The sequence below is a fragment of the Prionailurus viverrinus genome, chromosome B3, assembly GCF_022837055.1.
Source record: "Prionailurus viverrinus isolate Anna chromosome B3, UM_Priviv_1.0, whole genome shotgun sequence".
NCBI lineage: Eukaryota > Metazoa > Chordata > Mammalia > Carnivora > Felidae > Prionailurus > Prionailurus viverrinus.
In genome coordinates this window covers 30,130,373-30,152,497 of record NC_062566.1, presented here as the reverse complement: position 1 = coordinate 30,152,497, position 22,125 = coordinate 30,130,373, and the positions used below count along the sequence as shown (strand labels likewise).

The 22,125-nt window shown below is 38.7% G+C and overlaps 1 protein-coding gene across 4 annotated transcripts in view; it reads left to right on the top strand.

Annotated features, from left to right (window-relative positions):
* The window catches only part of LRRC49 (leucine rich repeat containing 49), a 149,730-nt gene that overhangs the window by 40,477 nt on the left and 87,128 nt on the right, over nucleotides 1-22,125 (top strand). For all 4 annotated transcript variants that reach the window (XM_047863213.1, XM_047863214.1, XM_047863216.1 and 1 more), the window contains one exon: nucleotides 7,139-7,200. In XM_047863213.1, coding sequence (XP_047719169.1) covers nucleotides 7,139-7,200 — 62 coding nt within the window. The remainder of the gene's footprint in view (nucleotides 1-7,138; nucleotides 7,201-22,125) is intronic.

Below are 22,125 nucleotides of genomic sequence, written 5' to 3'. Positions count from 1 at the left end.
TAGCTGAGAGTTGTATTCATTCTCTAATTATAATGCAAATTGTGGTTTCATTCTTCTCTTTTATTTTTTTATTTAAAAAAAATTTTTTTTTCAACGTTTATTTATTTTTGGGACAGAGAGAGACAGAGCATGAACGGGGGAGGGGCAGAGAGAGAGGGAGACACAGAATTGGAAACAGGCTCCAGGCTCCGAGCCATCAGCCCAGAGCCTGACGTGGGGCTCGAACTCCCAGACCGCAAGATCGTGACCTGGCTGAAGTCGGACGCTTAACCGACTGCACCACCCAGGCGCCCCTCATTCTTCTCTTCATAGCCATCTTGATTATTTCCAATTTTTGGCCCTTACAAATAACACTGATAGGAATATTCTTATAGTCTTTTATTTATACATTTATTTTGGTGGACATGTACCTCATTTCTCTTACGGAGCCATAAGGTAGGTGGATGTCTAAATTTACTAGAAACTGCCAAACCATTTTATGAAGTGATTATACCATTTTACATTCCAACAGCAATAAATAAGAGCTCTAATTATCCCACATCCTACCCAACATTTGATGGTGATGGTCTTTATAAGTTTAGTGATTCTGTGATTATCAGTGGTTTTAATTTGCAGTTCCTTGATGACTAGTGATGTTGAGCATGTTTTCAAGTACTTTTAGGCCATTCTAACATATCTTTTTATGACATATCAGTTTATGTCTTTTGCCTATTAAAAAATTAGGTTGTTTATCCTTTTATCATTGAGGTGTAGTAGATCTATGTTCTAGCTTCAGGTCCTTTGGCATATGCATTGGGTGGCTTTTTTGCATGGTTTGCCTTTTTGCTTTCTTAGTAACGTTTTTGATATGTAGAAGCTTTACATTTTAGTGATGTACAGTTTACCAATTTGTTTTATTTTATAATTGGTGCCTTTTTTGCCCTGAACAAGAAGTCTTTGTCTATCCTGGTATCATGGATATGTTCTCCTCTGCCTTCTTCCAGAAAGTTTATCGTTTTACCTTTCACTTGGGGGTCTTGACACTTCTTTAATTACATTTTATGTATGGTGTGAGGTAGGGGTCATGGTTAATTTTTCCGATATAGGGATATCTATTTGCTCTACACCCTTTACTCATTAATTGATGTGTCCTTGTTGAAATTGAATTATAATCACATGAGTCTTTTTGTGGACCTTCTCTTTTATTCCGTCTATTTGTATATTATTATGCCAGAACTACACTAACTCTATGCTAAATGGAGATATTTTGGAGTTCATTAATTTAATAGATTCATTTTGCTTAATTTTTATGTATGCATAAGAATTATATTTGGCTAAAAATATGGTTAAATAAATCTAAAAGAGCTCTTTCAGCAACAATGAAATAAAAATTCTAAGTGATATTTTGTTATTGGTTAATCGTAAGTTTGTTTCATCAGGTATTACATAAAATAAACTTAAGATGATACCTTAGATTTGACCAAATATGGTAATTTTACTAGCATACCTAATATTTGTGTTTCTGAATCTGCAGATGCATATCTTTCATTAATTATGGGAACATACTGAGTCTTTATATTCTCAAATATTGACCCCTTCCATTTTCTCTCTTTCTACTTCTTAAACACCTACTAGATATAGTGTGGACCTTCATATTCTATCCTTTGTGTCATAAAATTTCTATCATTCCTGGGGCACCTGGGTGGCTCAGTTGGTTGAGGGTCCAACTTCAGCTCAGGTCATGATCTCGCAGTTCGTGAGTTCAAGCCCCACGTTGGGCTCTGTGCTGACAGCTTGAAGCCTGGAGTCTGCTTCGGATTCTGTGTCTCCCCCTCTCTCTGCTCCTCCCCCGCTCGCACTCTGTCTCTCTCTCAAAAATAAACATTTTTTTAAAAATCTAAAAATAAATAAATAAATAAAATGTTCTATCATTCCTTTTTCTCTCTGCTACATTTCTGTATTCTTTTTATTTATTTAGTGCTATCTGCCAGTTAAATAACTCTCTCCCCAGTCTTATCTAGTCTATTTTCAGCCCATCTACTGACCATAATGACCATAATTTTTTGTTTCTAGGAGTTCTACATGAATTTTTTCATAAATGTCCAGAGTACCTTATTAAACATGTTTTTTCATGTTTTGGTTTCTTTTATTTCTCTAATAATTTTAAACATAGATCTTTCCTAGTCTTTATCCAGTTACTATATTTTCTTAATTTTTGAGCAGTTCTACATTTGCTGCCTGAAGTTTCTGCTGACTCTTGCTCATGCTAATTTTTTTCCCATACGTTAGTTGGGATAGAATGCTATAAGCCTGAGTTGAGTTTGTGTCTTTCCAGAGGGTGTTGCCAGGAGTGTTAAGGGCATGAATGCCAGGGATCATTTGTTATGAGGGGTCTTGTTAGATCATGTACGTGATAGAAAACTACAAATTCAAGTGAGGAAAGGCCTATGATAATGAAATTGAGGTCTTTTCTTTTCCCTCGTTGCTATTAACTCTAGCTCTCCTAGATTATAAATACTGGAAGTCTTCATAGTCAGAGTATCAGTGGCCTGCTTACTAGTTGGGTTTTTAGTCCCCCACTCCACCATCCCACCTCTTTCCCTATGGGAATTAAATCGTGTGCTGAAAAAAATCAGACTGGAAGAACAGCTTGCAGCTAGTTGAGAGAGAGAGAGAGAGAGAGAGAGAGAGAGAGAGAGAGAGAGAGAGTGTCTGTGTATGACCATATAAAGGGTGGTAAAAAATATAAAAGGCAGATATATATATTAATGCCTTTGGGTAATAGAACCAGAAAATAGACTTTTTAAAATAGGCATTTAAATATACGATTGGACTTGTTGATATGATGGCTTACATATAATTTCTCATGGAATATGTGTCTGTGTCAAAAGGGATGGCTGTAGCTAGTAGTTAGTTTGGAATTAATAAATCTTTTTATAAAAGGGAGTGCTTTTTGAACTTCTTCATTGCTTTGTTAATAAATCTCTTTTCAGTTCTCAAAATGAAAATAATTACCCCTATATATTTATTTTTATTTTTACTTATGACAGAATAGGTAACAAAATGAGAGTAGCTGTGATTTTTTTAGTCCTCTTTGTCCTACTTGGTGCATGCCAAAGCCTTCATCTCTTCACCTTTCTTCCTTACTCCTCTGCAGGAAACTGCTCTAAAAATAGCTCCAGTAATAGATGTTCTACACATGGTGAGATTGCTGAATCATTTAGTTCTTTCGTGAAGTTTAGGAATATGGAAAATAGTGTCTGAGCTGACTCGGACAAGCATCTTTCTCAAATGGCAAGTCTCTATTCTTTTGAAAAATAAAAAATTATAATCCCCTCAATAATCTGTAGTAATTTTGTTTGTCTAACTTTTAAAGGATTATACTTTTAAAATACAGAAAATTACCTTGAATCTTACTTCAATTTTTTTTAATGTTTATTTATTCTTAGAAAGAGAGAGAGAGAGAGAGAGAGAGAGAGAGCACGAGCAGGGAAGGGGTAGAGAGAGGGAGACACAGAATCAGCAGTAGGCTCCAGGCCCTGAGCTGTCAGCACAGAGCCCAGTGCGGGGCTTGAACTCACTAACCGCAAGATCATGATCTGGCCAGATGCTTAACCGACTGAGCCACTCAGACGCCCCAACTTTGAATCTTACTTCAAAAAATGTTTTGAATGTAATCTTAGAATTGTGTTTTGTTAAATATAGTAAATTTGAGACTATGAGCAGACTAAACTACACATGAAATACAAATATTACCTTATATGTAAATATTTTATTTCATCTTCCTCTTCTCAGGTTGCTTCCTTGCAGTAGTTTCTCCGCCTGTGAAAATTTACCTTCAGAAAAGAACTGTTGGGAGGGTTTAACACTGTACAATTCAATAAACGTGCTGACTTTTCCTTCAAGTTACGAAGATTTGGCTTTCTTACATTAGCTTTAGCCCTCCACTTCTCCTTTCCCCATTATTCCAAAATAATTATATATTTTTTGATAAGTAGATTGTCAAATGTTGGCCTCCCAAAATACCATTGGAATAACCTGTTAGTAAAGAGAAGGTGAGGTTGTTACTTACCGGCAAGAAAAGCTCACTACCTTGACATAGTCTTAGTCACGTCTTCAAGGGCAAAGGCAGGATATTTATTTTTGAGATTTCTTGGGGGTCCGGTTTAAAGGTGCATCTGTCAGTGAAGGGGCTTGATTCATATTGATGGATTTATGATGTAATAGGTTGGGATTGTCTGGCAAAGAAAGATGAGATTTGAACATTGGACCTTGGTTTTAAAGCACGAGATGCCACCCTTGGAGTTCTTTTTGCCTGCCTCCAATGGTGAATCCCCTTCCTGGATCTTAGGTGTTTCCATCTTTGTTTCCTCTCTCATATTAGAGGAGCCATCTTCCAGTAGCTGTCAACAAGTCTTTTTTGTTTGTTAGTCTTCTGTAAATAACTCACACACAGATAATTAATATGATAAATATGTTTTCTTTTTGTCTATGCCTTACAAAGTATGTCTCAGAGTTGCTAGCAAAATTAAAAGCTGTAATTTTCTTGTAGAAATGAAACCTGGAACAACAAAAATGATTGCGGGTAATCGTTTTGCTTTTTAAAGTTCTGGAAGGGCTATCAACTAAACTGGTTATAGGGATATGTAGCTAAATTCTGAGTTTTCGTTTTTCAATCTGTTGTGAATATCTTTTTATAGCTCTATCAGGTAATGACGGCTAATGACGGCTAAAATTTGATAAAGACTTCTCCTAAAATTTGGTTTCATAAATGACGATAAATACAAAACATTATAATTTAATCAAGTAAACTTTTAAAAACCTGTCTCACAAATTATAGCCTGATATCATTTGAATTTATATTTTAATAGCAAAAACTTATGTCTTGGAAGGTGTCTACAGTCTCTGAAGGTGGTAGACCGGAGCTAAAAGTGACAAGTGTATTTTTTTTTTTAAGGCGCCTTGATTTAAAGGAGAGCCAGGCTTCTGTTTCTCACTTTCTCCTGGTTAGATGTCAACAAACAATGTTGGTGCCCATAAATATCTCGGGTAGATTTCAGGAAGAATTGGGGAGAAAAGATCCCCTGAGAGTACAGAGAGGGCTTTCAGTTTGGCTATGACTCCCTACTTGTAGAGACCAGGTAGGAAGAAAGCTACCACTTCTTTGGAAAGTAGGGCCCCGGAGTAAAATGAGACCAACCGCTAGTCCATCACTCCTCCACTTACCTTCCAGGCACTTCTGGGATTATCAGGAGAAGAAGCTGGTAGAGATGATTCCAGAAGTTGGCCAACATTTAGAGCTTACAACCCACTGTGGGGAATTTGGACGCCGTCCTGTTTTCTGCAGACTTATCTTTGGCCATGGTTGAAAAACTCTAAAAACCACCATTCACACCTATGGAACAGGCTTTTCAGGGGTGGGCCTGAGAATAGGAATGCCAAGTGAATGGTGCACATAGCCCATGGTCCGATGACTGGCAGCTGTATTTGTTTTATACTGCTTAGGATCTGCAGAGTTGACAAAGTGTTGGAGAGGGGTGCACAAGGGAAACCCCGTGGGAAAATGTCTTAAGCCAGATTCGTTTCTCCTCTACCCTCTCAAAAACCAGGGAGATGTGGCTCTGTCACAATTCCATCACTTTTATATTTTCTTTATATGGCCAACTTAAATAAATGAACCATTTTAGGAAAAGCTAGGCTTTGCTGTAATTTTAATTCCCTTGTCTTAATTCTTACTGGGGTCTTGGAAATGGTAGTTTTAAAAGGGAGGAAGGAAAGAAAGGAGGAAGAAAGATAATGACCTATGGAAGCAGTAAAACAAGTTTTGATTTGGGTTTAAATATTTGACACAGTAATATGTACAATGTATATACTTGTATTAGCATTATTCAAACTCCTATAACTAGAATTATTATAAATGATATTGCCCTTAAAAATTAATAGCATTTATTATACACCTGAAACTAATATAATGCTGTATGTTAATTATGCTTCAATAATTAGTCCCAGACACAAAAAAAAGAAGAAAGAAATGTGTCCCAACTTTTCATACTAACATATTAATATTAACAGCAGATATTTTAGCTAGCTCATCATCCAGCAAATTAAAGTGAGTCTTTAAAAAAACTTTTTAAATGAAAAAAGAGAGCGAGAGAGAGAGATACATTTTATAAGAGAAGTGTCAGTGTGTAGAATTTTAACGGAAGTCAAGATAACCAATCTTGTCCTGTCTCAGCCTCAAAGGGCAGTATGTAATCCTGGGTCACCTTTCCATCCCACCCCCACCCTCCCTCTGCAACAACCCCAACTGTTCACTTTTTCTCATGTGCCTAATGAGGTTGTAGCCTAGGTAATTACTAAGCTGCTTCTTAAGATTCTATTTCTTCAGCATATGTCAGATTTTCAAGAAGTTTGTGTCTTTCCATTTGATGAAATTAGATGGCTTTGTACTTATTTTGTGATTTTTAAAAAAATCATTTGAGCCAAAACATTTCAATATTTGGTAAGGATAAAACCACGTTTAAACAGCCATAGTTTGCTTTGGGGTGCTGTACCCAAACAGAACGGGGTAGATTTCCAATTGTAACGTCTGTTGTTTGCTTAGGTTGGAAATTGCCCTTCAGTGACACTCACTGTGATCTGCTTTTAGTTTTATGGGGAGATTGTCAGCATCTTGGTTCATTTGTAACTGGTCTATTTCCAAAGGATTGAGAATAGTGAGGGAAATGGCTTTGAAATTCTCGGTACTGTTGGGAAAGCTAACTGCATAAATTTAAAATTTAAAACATTTGAACAGCTTCCTTTTAAAAGTGATTTTTAACAAATGTTTGATCATACTATATTTGTGCTACAGTTGAAATGCTGAAGTAGCATTTTGGCTTCTTTCCCAAAAGCATGCTTAAAGAGGCTAGCGGCATCTCTCCCTGTTCTCAGTGCTTTTTACCTTGCGAGTGGTGCAGCTTGCTCTGCGGATGTAGTGAAACCCTCCCATTTAATCTGCAGTGGGGAAGAATGGAGCTCGGTGTCCAGTGGAAATCAATGGTCTAGCAAGGTTGCAGTAAACAGCAATGACTACATATTTCAACAGCCGAGCCAGAAGACGTTGATAATATTTTTTTTTCTTCCAGCTGATAAATTTTTGCTTTCTGTTTCCTTCTAGAGAGATGTGGATAATTTGCCCAGCCTCCAACGTCTGTTTCTCAGCTTCAACAATATATCTACGTAAGTGGAAACTGCCTATTTGTCATTTATTAATAACCTGATTGTGTGGGTTCTAGTGCTTTAAAGGAGGATTATAAGTACCTTGGAAAATTTTCTTGTCATGGAAGATCTTACATTTGAAAACGACAGGGCCATATGACAAAGTTCTTGGTGGAAAAACAAAGCTCTGGTGAGGATTAGAGACTCTAATGCTAGGATGATGACATTAGCATAGCCTGTGCTTTTTATTTAATTATACTGTAGAGTTGCTCTTTCGTAAAATGTGTATGTGGAAATTTCAACATATATTTTGCTGTCCTTTGTTTGACACTTCCTGCACCGCTCAGTTGAATTAGAATTTCTTCCATAAATTGTCATCTACACTCCGTATAGCTACTAAGCAATTGGGATGTAATATTTCAGGCTGTGTCACTGAGCCTCTTGCTAATTAGGCCGTAACTTCTATCTTGTTATCCCTACTTAGAACGAATGCTGCTAAGAGACTGTATATTAGAGTATACACATGCATACATTTTGTTTTCCAAAGATTTGAAGCCTATCATCCTCACATTGTGATGCTGTCTCATTCAGTGTCAATGTGGAAGATTTCAGAACTGGCGCTGAGATAGGCAGACTTTTTGATGCAAAAGGAAGGACCTCTTCTCCTTCCCTAATCCTTTCCTCCTCCTCCTTCCCCCAGCCAGTCAGTTTGAACTATGCTTTATGACTGCCTCTCTGTTCTCTACTTTTACCTCGGGGCTATTCTTTGAACCATCTTTTATAAGAGGGTAAGAAGTAAGTGTAAGAGTTTAGAGCACATCTCTTCCTGAGCTCAAGGTCTGTGCTTCTGACTATTAAGAACCAGTGTAGGGACACCTGGCTGGCTCAGTCAGTAGAGCATTGACTTTCGATCTCAGGGTAGTGAATTTGAGCCTCACGTTGGGCATAGAGCTTACTTACATAAATAAATAAACATTTTTAAAAAGGACTCTAGTTTTTGTGCGGTTTTGTTGGCATCTGTTTCCTCCCCTATCAGACCTAAGGGTTAACCCCATATCTCTGTACCGTATCTCTAAAGGTTAGAGATTAAATCCAGAGGGTTAACTTTGCACAGAGGCGTTATTTCAAATACCCTTCTTCTGTCTCTCTTCTTCTCTTCTGTGGAAAAAATATTGAAGTTTTCTGACTTTTCATATTTTTTCCAGTTTGTGTTGAATGTGTTCCCGTGGTCTTATTGGGGAGGTAGGGTTTCTTTTCAATAGCAGTGGAAGGGACACTTAATTTTCTTTGGGGAATTTCTACCTAAAGACCATTAGCAACTATTGTGAGAAGATAGTTTCTCATTCTTACCATATTCATTGTTTAAGGTGCTGGAAACCTTTAGATTCCCCCAGCTTATGGTGGAACTTATTACTTTTGCTTCTTGCCTTGGTTATGGGGAGTAATTTAAAGAGAGATATAAATCTGGGTATATAGGGGCTCTGACCTTCCCAAGTCCCCAGGATACTTGAACTTCTGAACTCCTGACTATAGAGAGTTGGCTTGAATTACTTCTATTTAGGGAATTTTCTTCCCAATCTGGAAAAGAGTTTTACCCACTCAGCAAAATAAAGATATGACTAATGAGATTAATATCTTTCTTTTTAAAAATCATTTTTAGTTTTATTTCAGCCATGGTAGGTTTTTCCATGAGCTGGGGAAAACTATGCTACTTGATAATACACCTATTGGGTCAATATACTACTTTGTAAGTTGGACCTCTAATTTTCATATCCCCCAAATCAATTATCTTTTGTGCCTTACGGAGAAAAATTCCAGAGAAAAATTTTCTCTGTCACATATACAATAAATCCCGCGGTCATTACCACATTGTTTTTAAGGAATATTTGCTTTGTAAGGGCAATTAAAGATAACCAATGCCATATTCTTCACTGTCCTTCTCCCTCTCTTTTAAGTTTCTTTAAAAAGCATGATTTCCCAAGAAATTGAGCTAGAGGTGAGTCAACGATTTCAGTGCTTTCATTTTCTTACTAATTGTTTTCTTACGTTTCTACATAGGCACAGCCCTTAACCTTCCTTTAGTGCTTCCAGCTCGTCTGCTTTTGAGGCTCAGTACATTTTCTGCTCTGTTCCTGTTGACGCCTGTGGTCCAGGACATGGTATACAGAATAGATTTGATCTGCTGGGGGAAAAATCAGAGAGTGCAAGCCTTGAAATCACTTCTGTTAGCTTTACTCAAGATATCTCAGATACCTGGGCCATCACATGATCTGTACTGATAACTGTCGTTTCAGGGCCCCAGTGCCCTGCCATAGTCCTGGCATAATAGAGTTGCCTGGTTTTAGACTTAGTAGCCCAGGAGTAGCAGAGGTCAGTAAGAGTAGAGACAGCGGTGAAAAGCTGAAAGTCAGTACCTTTTATGACTCCCTCCGGAAAACTCACAGATGATATTCAGTAAATGAAAGTATCCAATTGTATATCCATTTCAGGGAGACAAAAACATATTGATTGTTATGTGGTAGGGCTTCCTAGTTTTTGACCAAATTACTGGATTCGTAGAGGTCCGTTTGCATAAACAGTTAGGAACCTGGTGGAAATTCAGAAAGTCGCAAAATGTGATGGCATCCTATTGAATTCAGAGAATTGCAACATGGGACGAATAGGTACTTTAATGCTGTGTGTACAGAACCCTTTCTGTTATTTTTCTTCAGCTATTAGAAGTGCATCCAGTGCTACCAGTAGGCATGCAAGATATATTGAGAGGACAACTGACATGTATCCATGTCTCTGTAGCTGAATAATACCAGTGTTTTTGGTTAAAATATCCCTCAGGGCGCCTGGGTGGCTCAGTCAGTTGGGCGTTCGACCTTGGCTCAGGTCATGATCTCACGGTTCGTGAGTTCGAGCCCCGCGTCGGACTCTGTGCTGACAGCTCAGAGCCTGGAGCCTGCTTCGGATTCTGTGTCTCCCTCTCTGTCTCTGCCCCACCCCGGCTCATCCTCTGTCTCTCTCTCTCTCTCAAAAATAAATAAACGTTAAAAATTTTTTTTCAAATATCCCTCAAAACTGAGGAAGACAGAGACACAAATAGGTTATTATATAGAAAGTTAAACTTAGCTGTGCTGATCTGTGGGGATATTCGAAAATGTAAAATCAGCCTGAGGATGGGAAGTGAAGAAAGCCTTCCCAGAGGCACGTGGTACCGGGACCCAGGCCTAAGTGAAAATAGGCCTTGGTAAAGTGAAGGGTACTTGGACGTTCCAGGTAGAGGACACAAGCCGGGCAAAGTTGATCCAGAAGGCTTAGGGTGGGCTCACTAGGTCTGCCCTCTCTAGACCTGCAGTGTGATCCTTGCCTATTCTTTCTCCCTCCACGCCTGGGCCCTCCTCCAGCCCACGGAACCCTGGCGGGGCCTGCCGAAGTTGTTTATGATGATCACCCTGAGAGTCATATTCTGTGCTTGATCAAGGGGATCCGTTGTACCTAATTCATTCTTCAGATATGTTCATTCCGTCATTCACCTCTTCTTCTGAGGTGCTGTTTGTCTGGTTGATTTGTTTTTCTTGGCTCTCATGGTCTTAATTTCTAAGTACTCTGATTGTATTTTTCCTTTTCTAATGGCTTATTCTTATTTTATGGATGAGAGAAAGTTTCCCTTGATTTCTAGAATTTACTGTATTCCCCTTGGAGTTAACCCTGTATTTGTTCTCCAAATAAAAATGCTTGCTTTCTTTTGTTTCTTTATTTCTATGCTTTTGTGATGGCAGTTCATGTTAACAAATGAGTCTGTGGACTTGTTTTGTCAGCAGTGGTTAAAAAAAAAGTGTGCATGAAAATTATGAGTACGGGATCTCTTCCTGCAGAGGATGTAGGGTAGGGGGGAAGGAGGAGGTCTACCCAGTTGGACTTTCTTTTAGGATGTGCACAAGAAACTCGCCTTCTGGAAATGGGGGCTCCTTTTTCCTCTTGGCCGCCAGACTTTACCCAGAACACTGCCTTTCCTCTCTTGTCATGTTCAACCCGGGGACAGTTCACAAGTCAGCTACTCTTGAGAGTAAGATGCTGGAAAATTATTACCAAAGCCTTCAGTAATTACTGGACACCTGACCCACATCTGCTGCCAACACTTGCTGCCTCTGATCTATGGAATATTCTGAGGTTCTGCCGGCAACACTTACAATGTAAATGATCCTGTTCATTTCAGGCTCTTTAGCAATTTGGGGTTTTACTGATTCCATCTGCTTTGTATCTTCCAGAAATTCCTTAGTGTTCTGGTCTACTGATGGAACTCTTCCTGGTTTTCTAGTACTGCTATGGGTATTTTCATACTTTTATGTTCATTAATTTCAAAGAGATTTTGAGAGGGTGGAGGGAGGTAAGTGCATGTGCTCAGGCAGCCATTCTCCTAACTGTCTTTTCTTTGAGTGATTTTTCCCAAATAGGCTACACATAAAAATATCCTTGGAAGCTTTAAAATGACCTCGTCACTGGTTCACTGCTGGAACCTGCTGGGTAATCTTCTCCAGTAGAGTTGGAGTGGAGCCAGGGTTCTGTAAATTTTTAAGGTTCCTCAGAGTACTCTGATGTGTAACTCAATGCTAGATTTGGGAACCACTGAGTCGTGGCACCCCAAAATGAGAATACGTGTTAATTTGGGCATTACGCAAAATTTTCCTTCATGAAGAAAAGCTTCATAAGCAAAAATATTTGTTGAGGATAAGTAAATATTTGTGACCCACAGGAAGCAGTTTATGATCTTTAGCCAAAAATTATAGTGTTCCATTAGTTTCATCTCTTCCGCTGAGATGGTTACAGGGCTCTGCTCTTCATCACAAGGTCAAGTTGTAATCGATTCTTCTCTCCACTCTCTCTCTCTCTCCTTTCATTCTCCAACTTAGAAAGTTTTTACAAGCTTTAAAAAAAAAAAAAGGAAGAAGGGTTTATGATTCTAGTGTCTTGATTGCCTAAAAGGGAATGGTTGCCATTGCTTCTAGAACTGAGGGGAATTCGGTATCATTGGGAAAGAAGTCGAACACTAGTGAGGATCAGATATCAGCTTAGGACTCTTGGACTCGTGTATTCTTTTTTTAAATTATGGTAAAATACACATAAATGTACCATTTTTGTCATTTTTAAGTATACAGTGAAGTAGTGTTACATTCACATTGTTGCACAGCCAACCTCCAGAACTCTTTTCACCTCGTAAAACTGAAACCGTGTACCCATTAAACAATAATTCTCCATTCCTCCCTCCTTCAGCCCCTGGCATCCACCATTCTCCTTTCTGTCTCTGGGATGTGACTGCCCTAGGTACTTCATACGAGTGGACTCACACAGTATTTGTCTGTTTGTGTCTAGCTCTCCTCAGAGTTCATCCATGTTGTGGCATGTGTCAAAATTTCCTTCCTTTTAATTATTCTTGAGGGATTATGGAACAGACTAGAAGAGAGAACTTGCAGAATGAGCCACGCATGCCTACTTCTCCATGCTCGTTGCCTTCCCAAGTGCCCTGGACTCTTGTTCCTTTGAACTTCCTTAAACACAGCATGCTCCCGCTTGCCCACTTGGTCTTTGTATCTACCGTGGCTTCTGGCACTAACATTTGTCTACCCTCTCAGTGCCTGAATAACTCCTCATCATTGAGATTTGAGATTAAATGATACCAAGGGTTCTCAAACTTTAAAATGCCTAAGAATTATCTGGAGAGCCGCTAAAATGCGGCTTTCTGGGATCCATTTTCCATGGATTCTAATTCAATAGCTTTAGGTGGGGTTCAGGAATTTGTACCTTTAGCAAATGATGCAGCTGACTTAAAAATGCCATCAGTCTGTGTTTTTCCATCTTTGGGTCAAAACCCATAGAAGGATCCTAAAATCAATCTTGTGGTTGAGGCTGGGAAAATAAAAATGAAATAGAAAATATCAGAGTTTGCCACACATTTTCAGGACAAATACTGTTTCATGAAAAATGTCCAGGTTTAATTATATATGGATGTGTCTGTGCATGAGTTTGTGTGTGTATATTATTTTGCTATAGATACGGGGGGCAGGGTTACAATGTAAATATATTTCTCAGTATGGATTGGGCTTACAGAGTTTGAACAACACTGTGGAGTCTTGCCACACGCTTCCATCATAGCTTCCTGTACTTCTATAATTATTGCAGTTCCATAGTTTATTGAATTTTAAATTGTTCTCCCTGCTAGACTATAAACTTGACAAAGGCAGAAGAATATAAAGTGCTCACTACAGTCTCTCCAGCATCTACTATGTGAATAATATTACTAGTGTATCAAAAAATTTTCAAGAAGAATTAATTCAATCCCTCAAGTAGAGATATTCTTCCCCATGGTTTAGCAACTTGTTTTGGTGGGTCTGCTTTCACATCATTGCTACGTCATTTGGACTGTTTGTTTACTGCCTGGACATGTGAGGTTTAAAGGCTTAAGCAATCAAAATTCTCTTGGCCGTTGTTTCTGGCTTGTAGGTCAATCTATCATCAATTTGTCGGTAAAGATCTTGCGCAGAACTTCTAGAATAGAGAAAAATGTAGAAATTAAACCTTCCTGTTAGATGGGTTGTATCAAGGGTTAAGGTCATGGGTGTGGTTGGCCTCAGGATACAGGCAGGAAGGATTTGCAGTTCCTCTAGGGCATTTAAAAACAATAATAAAATTGGGGCACCTGGGTGCTCAGTTGGTTAAGCGTCCAACTCTTGATTTCAGCTCAGGTCATGGTCTCATGGTTCCTGAGATCAAACCCCACGTCAGGCTCTGCACTGACAGCATGGAACCTGCTTGGGATTCTCTCTCTCTCTCTCTCTCTCTCTTTCTCTCTCTCTGCTCCTCCCCCACTTGTGCTCTCTCTCTCTCTCTCTCTCAAAATCAGTAAATAAACTTTAATAAATAAATAAAAATACAATAATAAGACTGACTAAAAATAATTTGCTTTTTATTATCACCACACGCTGGAAATTCTAAACAATGTCAGGGATTCCCCCCTCCTGCCCGTGTGGGCCTCTCTTACCCACTTCCTTCCTCTTAGTAAGACAATGCTATTTGGGCTCCGCTTTCTCTTTACCATGTCACTGAACATTTTGAGCTAGGTTTCCAGTTTCTTTTTTGAGGAAAGAAGACTATTACAAGTTCTCTAATGATCTCTTTTAGTAATTATAGTATGACTAGAGGTCACCAGACTGCAAGCTTTTGGGTGTGCCTTTTCCCTCATCGTGGTTCTCCAGAGTAGCCCCCAGGCTCTTTTCCGAATTTGTAAAAAATAGTTCATAATTTTACCGTTGTCAGGAAATAACTCATTTTGCATTTTTTTCAAGCTTTATTTCAACATGGTAAGACACAGCATATGAATTATATATCCAGTCAGAGAAACTCAGACTACCCAGCAGTTGTCTTTTTTTCATACCGGCTGATATTTTAAGGAGGAAATGGTTTTTTTACTGACCTTCAGAATGGATTGGTAGTTTTGACGAACAGGTTGTTACATAAGGTGTTCCTACAGTGCAGGCTTCACTCTTGTACTTTCCAGAATTCCAGGTGTTGCTTATGTCATTTTGGCTCGATGTAAATTAAGTTTTCTGAGTTCTAGTATCCAGCGAACTGTTAGAATGGGTTCATTTTTTTTCCTTCATGGCAGATGACCAACGATAGGCAAATCTTACCAACTGAATTAACGCAAATCACCAGAATAAAACAGAAACCAACCATTGACAGATCCTTTCTGACTGCCTTCTAAGAAAAATGTTAAATTTAAGAAATGACTACATTCGTGCCAAGGAAATGCCACGATCAGTACCCGTTTAGCTCTGTCACCCCCCTTGGAGGTGTTTGCCTAATGGCTCCCACGTGATTCACCTTCAGGCAGACATTTAATTGCATTCTTCTAGATGTGATAGGCATGGGCTAAAGAGGACCTACAAAAACAATTCTAAAACTAGGGGCTTTTTAATTAATATATTTATTTTTTAATCCATTGCTGTTTTACTCCGCCAAGGTGAGCAACCCCCCCAGGGTTTGCTGAGGGCCTTGTGCCTTAGCGTCTGATTGTCAAGCTTAGCTGCAGCATTTCAGTCCTTTCAGAAAGAAAACAGGTGAACAGAGTCCACAACTGATGACAGATTTGTTCCATCACTTCAGAAAAACAGACTTAACATAAGATAAATTTGGTTCGTCATGTTTAGAGTTGACCTAATTATTGGATCTAAATGCATTTAAAGCATGGAACTTTTACTAAAATTGTATAAAATCTTCTATGTATACCTTATTTCAGTGTTGCTTTATTACTGGTGACTTTTCCATTTAGATATCAAGAGTAGAAATCATTCTAAAATACTGTAGCGTATAAAAGTGTTTAAAATAGACCAACTTTATTTCCTTCATCATCTTTCGGACATTCGGTTTGTTAGATGACCACGCTATTTCTAATACCCTGCATTCTAACATGAAGCCTTGTGTGGGTTTTTCTACCCCAAGCGGAGGGTTACACAGTTTAGTTCATCGATTTTCTCTATTGTTTTATTTTTCTGTTATAGTCAAAATTACTTTTTCTTTATGTCAGTTTTAAGTATTTGTTGATCTCATGCCAGACAGATTGGTGACTTCAGGTAGATTATTAGCACCATGATACCATGTACTCTTGGCAAGTGGCCGGTGATTTGAACACACTGGAGAGCTTTTTCTCATTTAAGGGAATCAACCTACTGCCCTTCACCCATTGACATTGTAAGCTTATCCCCTCAATATTCTATAGATAAGTGAGCATCAGAAACCAATCTTTTTTTAATATATGCTTTATATACCTACATGGTGTATTTTGTACAGCTATAAATTCTATAATTATTTTGCTTCGAGCAGCATTTTAAAATGAACAGAGTATGTTTGCTTTATATCTTCCCATTTATTAAATTGCATATAGATTTCACTGCCAAGAGAAAATTATTTCAGTGACCCGAATAGAGATTAAAGACTTCATTTAGATGTGGTGTCAGGGAGCCCCGAAAACCAGCTGGCCCTCCAGCTGGAGCAGGATCAGAGATTGTGCGGGACCCTGGAAAGGCGAATACGGGGTCTTGCACCCTTACACAAAGAGTAGTTTTCCACCTTACCCCCTCCAGGGCTTGCGGGTTGTTCCTTCCTTCATGTGTCTTGCTTGAGGATTCTGTAACTATCGGAACATATTTTCTGAGGACGGCTTTTGCAAGCCTTGTGGTTTCTTGAAGAGCCAGAGTTCATAGGGCAAGGGTGGCAGATAGTAAGGAAGAAAGAAAAGGCGGCAAAGGTACAAGGCAGTAGGGAAACTGGGGACCCTCTTTATGTTTATGTTAATTATTCTTTTTGCATTTACCTTTGAAGGAGGGAAAGGCAGAAAAAAAAATCAAGGAGATAGTTCTTTTTTTATTATTATTATACCTCATGTTATTCTGTTTGCATCAACATCTATAGTCACTTAAAACATTAATTCTGCGGTACAAAAATACACACAAATGTTGTCATGGGTTTTATTTATCAATTATGAAGGAACTTCACTGGAATTTTTTCCAGATACTCTTATCATCATCGAGGTTTGATTTTCACTAGTGTAGAGGTAATATTTGTGTGTATATGTGTGTCAGTTATTCTCAGAGGAAAGATTCTTGAAATCAAATTAAAGTAACGCCCCGGGAGCAAGATGTTCATACACTTCAGCTCAGCGTGGGCTCACACGTACACAGTTGAGAGGCTGATAGCTGCTTGGGGAAGTGGATTAACATTTTGATTTTTATTTTTTTAAGATTTCCTTTTAAGCAATCTCTACACCCAACACGGGGCTTGAACTTGCAACCCCAAGGTCAAGAGTCACATGCTCTTCCAGCCAGATGCTCCCTTGAATTAACATTTTTAAAAACATTGACCAAAGGCCCTTTGTGGGGTGGGGTGGGGGGGGGAGGTTGTTAATGTGATGGCTCTAAACGTTACGGGAAAAATTTTGGTGCATATTACTAAGGGGAATTTTGAGTCTTAAAATTGCTTATGATTAAATATTATATTGGGTGGTTGTTCTAGGTTCAGAAACAAACAAGTCTAGTAAATCGAGACCAATTTGTATTTTCTAATTTCCTTTTCCCGAATACAGTGAACATCAACATTTAAAACAAATATCAATGAATAGATATTGGAAAGAGTGAACACATTGGTCAGTTCATTTCAGGAAAAATAAACAAGCTCAAAATTAGTTGTGCCAGAAACCCAAATGTATAGTTCTACCCCGAGGAACTTCTGTTAATCCGTATCATCCAGTCTACTCCCAGACAAGGAGAATTGTTTCCTTTTCCTGATACCTCTCCAGCATCTCTCAGTACACTGTACTATCTGTTTGTATTTATGTCCAGTTAGGCCACATTTCACTTCTCATAGTAGTGGTCACATGATGCACATTGTAGGCACGTAATCATCATTGTTTTAATCAATGTGTAAATAAAACCGAAGCGTAAAGCTCGTGTTTTCCAATATTTCCCAGTATCCTTAGATAATTCTTAATAGTCCTATTCAATATGCTATGTAGTGTCCTAGGATTCAGTTTGCAGCAACTTCATCATGGCTGTCCTGGGATATACTATCATTGCCAAAGTGCAAGTTCTTTCTATCAGATTTTCAAAGTATCATGTTATATATCATCTATTTTTTTTTCTGCCATCTATCTGTCTGGTACTTAATAAGATATGAATTCCAGGGGCGCCTGGGTGGCTCAATAGGTTAAGTGTCCGACTCTTGATCTCAGCTTAGGTCTTGATTTCAGGGTCATGAGTTCAAGCCCTGCACTGGGCTGCGCACTGGGCATGGAAGCCTACTTAACAAACAAACAAACAAACAAACAAACAGATGTGAATTCCCTTTATATTAACAATACTATGTACCTATAGGTATATAGGAACCAATGATATAATCTAAACCTGAAGTGGCAGGTGTACAGTTTATCTGAAAAGACTTCCTGGTATTTAAAATGAACAGTTTAGAAATGGGCTAAAAATGGATTCTTTAGATTCTCTAAACTCCACTCCAGTATCATGTTATTCGTTCAGAAAACTCCATGCTCTGTCTTTATTTCTTTATCTTCCTATAGAAATGGTTTCAGAAACTATGGTTTAACAGATTCTAATCTTTACTGAAGAGACTGAGGAAAGAACTAATTAAACCAGAAACCTGTGGCTGGTGAAAGATACGAATGAGCAGGTCAAACTGAAAAGGGAAAGCTACAGATGTATGATTAAATTGTTGGGATACTTTGTCATATGCACGCATAATAAATATGTCTACATTTAGCCATTCTTGAGTCCGTGTCTGAGACTGCGAGATCATGTCATTTTCAAAAGAAAAATATTTTCCCTATTTGTGATGGAACAATATATATATAATCTAAAAGCAATGATAAATTAGGAATACATTGATAGGGATTGTATATTTGTATGAAAGCTGCTGACTTCCGACGTTTGAAGGACTGATTGAGAATCGTACTCTTTCTCTTCTGTTAAGTTTTGAATCAATTGAAAGATGTAGGAATCAGACAAATGGAGTACAAAATAGCAGAATATAGTTTAGATACACACCTACAGTCAGGCTTCCTAATACACCTGTCCTGAATTGGATACTTGACCCGCTCTGTCACTGGCAGAGGAATTGGAAAACAGAGAGCTACCTCTTTGGGAGGGCTGGTGCTGAAGAGAACACCCCCATCCTGGACACTGGGTGGCCTGAAAGAAAAATAAGAGAACCTATGACTATTATGTGTGCATTTTTGGAAGTTTACTTTTTAGGAAGTGTGTGTGTGTGTGTGTGTGTGTGTGTGTGTGTGTGTGAATAGGTTATTGAATGGGTTGAATTAGTTGCTTTTTCCCTATTAGCGTTTAGTATTAAAGCTGACTTTTATGAAGGGCTGAAATGTAATTTGGTCGGGAAGGAAAATTATTGCCTGATCCTGAAAGTTAGTGGGTTTCTAATCAAGCCTTGGTTAAAACAGGAGGGTATTTAACTCTTTAAGAAATCTTGTTTAATCCAAAAACAGGAGTTAGGAGTTGGGATTCTCTGTAAATAAGGAGGATACTTCTGGATTCTTGCCTTGAAGGGAAGTGAATCAGTTAAGCTTGTTTGTTCTGGGCGCATAAAAATGTATCACAGTGACTTAAGATTCCTTAAAGGGTAGTTCAAACTGTCAACTAATCTCTGAGAGTTGTTTTTGGTAAAACTCCCTTCTTATGGCTTGAAAAGAAATTGACAATGTCACTTGTAGACCCCAGGTTAGAGACTATAGTTTTGGGGTTAGGTATCTCCCAGAAAGCACTGAGCAAATCTGTAAGTACGACTAATAATATTTTTTGCTAGTTCCTTTGATCTTGTCTTTGAGGCTTGCTTTTTTGTACTGAACAGGTATCGCCCTTATAATTCTTCACAGTGACTCACTTGAGGAATGAGGAGAGTGATGCTGGTTTTTCATAGCTGCATAGGTTCAGGATCTAGGACTATCTTCAGGATATCCAGAGGATGGTAGCTAGAAACTGATCCTTCTTCTGCTTTACCATTTCCTTAAAATATCTTCTCCCCTTCTTTCATCTAGGAATTTAAAATTGTTGCCCAGTGGGTGTTAAAGAACATTGATTATGCATTTCTAAATGTAAAACACCAAATAAGGCATTTGGGGGAGTGACAGGAGACACGTATATGGCTTCTGTTTTCTGTGAGTGTGTATATGATGTAATGAAAGAATACACAAAGTATTGAATGATGGAAATCTAAAACAAACAAACCCTACATGTCATAGAAAAGCCAACAGGCCCAGAATCAGTTTGTCAGCTTTGCAGCTCTGGTGAAGGTCAATTATTCCCTGATAAGTCTGACAGGAAGTTTCTGAAGGGCCTTAATGTTCATAATTATGACTCTGGACCAGCAGCATCAGCATTACAGAGGAGCTTATTAGAAATCCAGACTCTCAAACCCTATCCTAGGCCTACTGGATCAGAATTGTCATTTTTAATAGATCCCCAGGGAACTCGAATGTTCATTTCAGCCTAGGAAGCACTATTGCAGAGGATTCCAATGGCGCTTATTTAGGTCAGGTGCCCTGTCGGAACTAGTCATTCTGGCCAGGAGCATATAGGACACACTGAATGCTCAAGCCCGGGACATATATGTTCCCTATCCCCTAGGACAATGGGGGTGGGATCAGTATGTGGATTGGGCTTACTACACAACAGAGGTGTTCTGTTGCTAGGGGATGGGAAGCTGAGCAGGAAGATAATAATAATAGATATCCAATTAACTTATTTCCTCCTTAACGCCTGTGCTCACGTAACGTTAGGGCTAGCCCCTTCACGTTGGGCTGTTTCAGCCCATTTTGTGTGTGCGCGCATGCGTGCGCGTGTGTTCCCCTCCCGGCCTCACCTCACAATGCCATCTGTCTGCTTGACCTAGATATCAGAGATTTTTTTATTCTTCCACAGCATGGCTCTTCTGTCCCTTCTCAAATACGTATTAACACTTTAAGGATAAACACGCACATACCTGTGTCTCAGGCTGACTTCACGCCCTTGCACTCTGGGTAAGCATGTGTGCCTCCCTTACTGCCTTTCATTCTACCACTAGGGCATTAATCCTTGGAGTCCTGCCTTTTCAAGCTGTGAACTGTTACAATGCATTTGTATTTACTAGGGGGAGTCATACTTCTAGCCCTAAGGAATTAAACTCCTAAGTGACTACTCTTCAGAAAATTTTTACATACGGGGGAAGAGAAGATTATGATCATTTGCTGTTATTCATTTTGATGCTCAAATTTCCCCCGATTTGTTGAGCTGACTCCTGTTGTCTTTTGATATGTCCTCATCATTTTTTGAACTCTTCCTTACTTCTTGGCACAACAAGCCATTCCAGTCTCATCTTTTGCAGTCCTGGCTCTGGAATCAAGCCGGGGTTTTGATTCCTTTTTGTGGCAAATGGTATTTAGAAAGCAAGATTTGAATGCTAAGTATGTTCACGGCTGTTGGCGTATCATTGCTTCTAGGCTTTCTCAATGGGCAGTATTAGGATATGTGTGCACATACGTGTGAGTGTATTATACATCTTTATCTGTCTGTCTGTGGATATTAAAAACTGTGGCTTCATACTGACACCCTCCATGAATTCAATCCTGAAACTTGCGATTACAGTCTGCTATCACCGGGCTTATTTTAGCCATCCACGATCACCCCTTTTCCGTTTTTATAATTCCTTTCTCTGACATTTGCTCCCATTATATATTTGAATACATGGAAAGTAGCTTCAGAATCGCTAAGCCATATTTCTGTGGGAGGAAAAAGACTACTAACCGGGGTTCAGTATTTACTGATACTGTTTTGTCTTTAACCTAAAGGTATATAATCAAAGAACTGTGTTCAAAAGTTGCTTGGGTTAGTTTTTCACCAGTTTTCAGGGTGATTATGTTACTCATTTGACCTACGAGAAAAATTTGTTTCTGTTTGTATTCCATTGTTTTTGTTGTTGTTGTTATTTTCCACCCTCGACTTTGCTATAATTTGATATACTTATTTTTCAGTCCGTGTAACAATAACGTGGTTCTGAAACTCAAAACTATGCAAAAAGGTATCACTCCATACTTTTCCTTTCTTTCTACTCCACACCCAACCCTACTCCTTCCATTCTGTTTTCACCCACCTCTATAGAAAGTCAATTTTGTAAGTTTCTGGTTTTGTCTTCCTTGTGTTTCTTTTTGCACAAATCAGCAGATACATGAGTTACTAGAGATAAATTTGCACGTTTTTTTTTTTTTTTAACTACTTGTATGTTTTAATACTTGCATTAGAGCCCTGTTTGGAGCTAATCGAATTGTTTTTCAAATGTCTATTAAGTTGTGCCAGAGCGATTTATTAAAAGGCCCATCTTTGCCCCGGTGATTTTGGATGCTATCTTTAG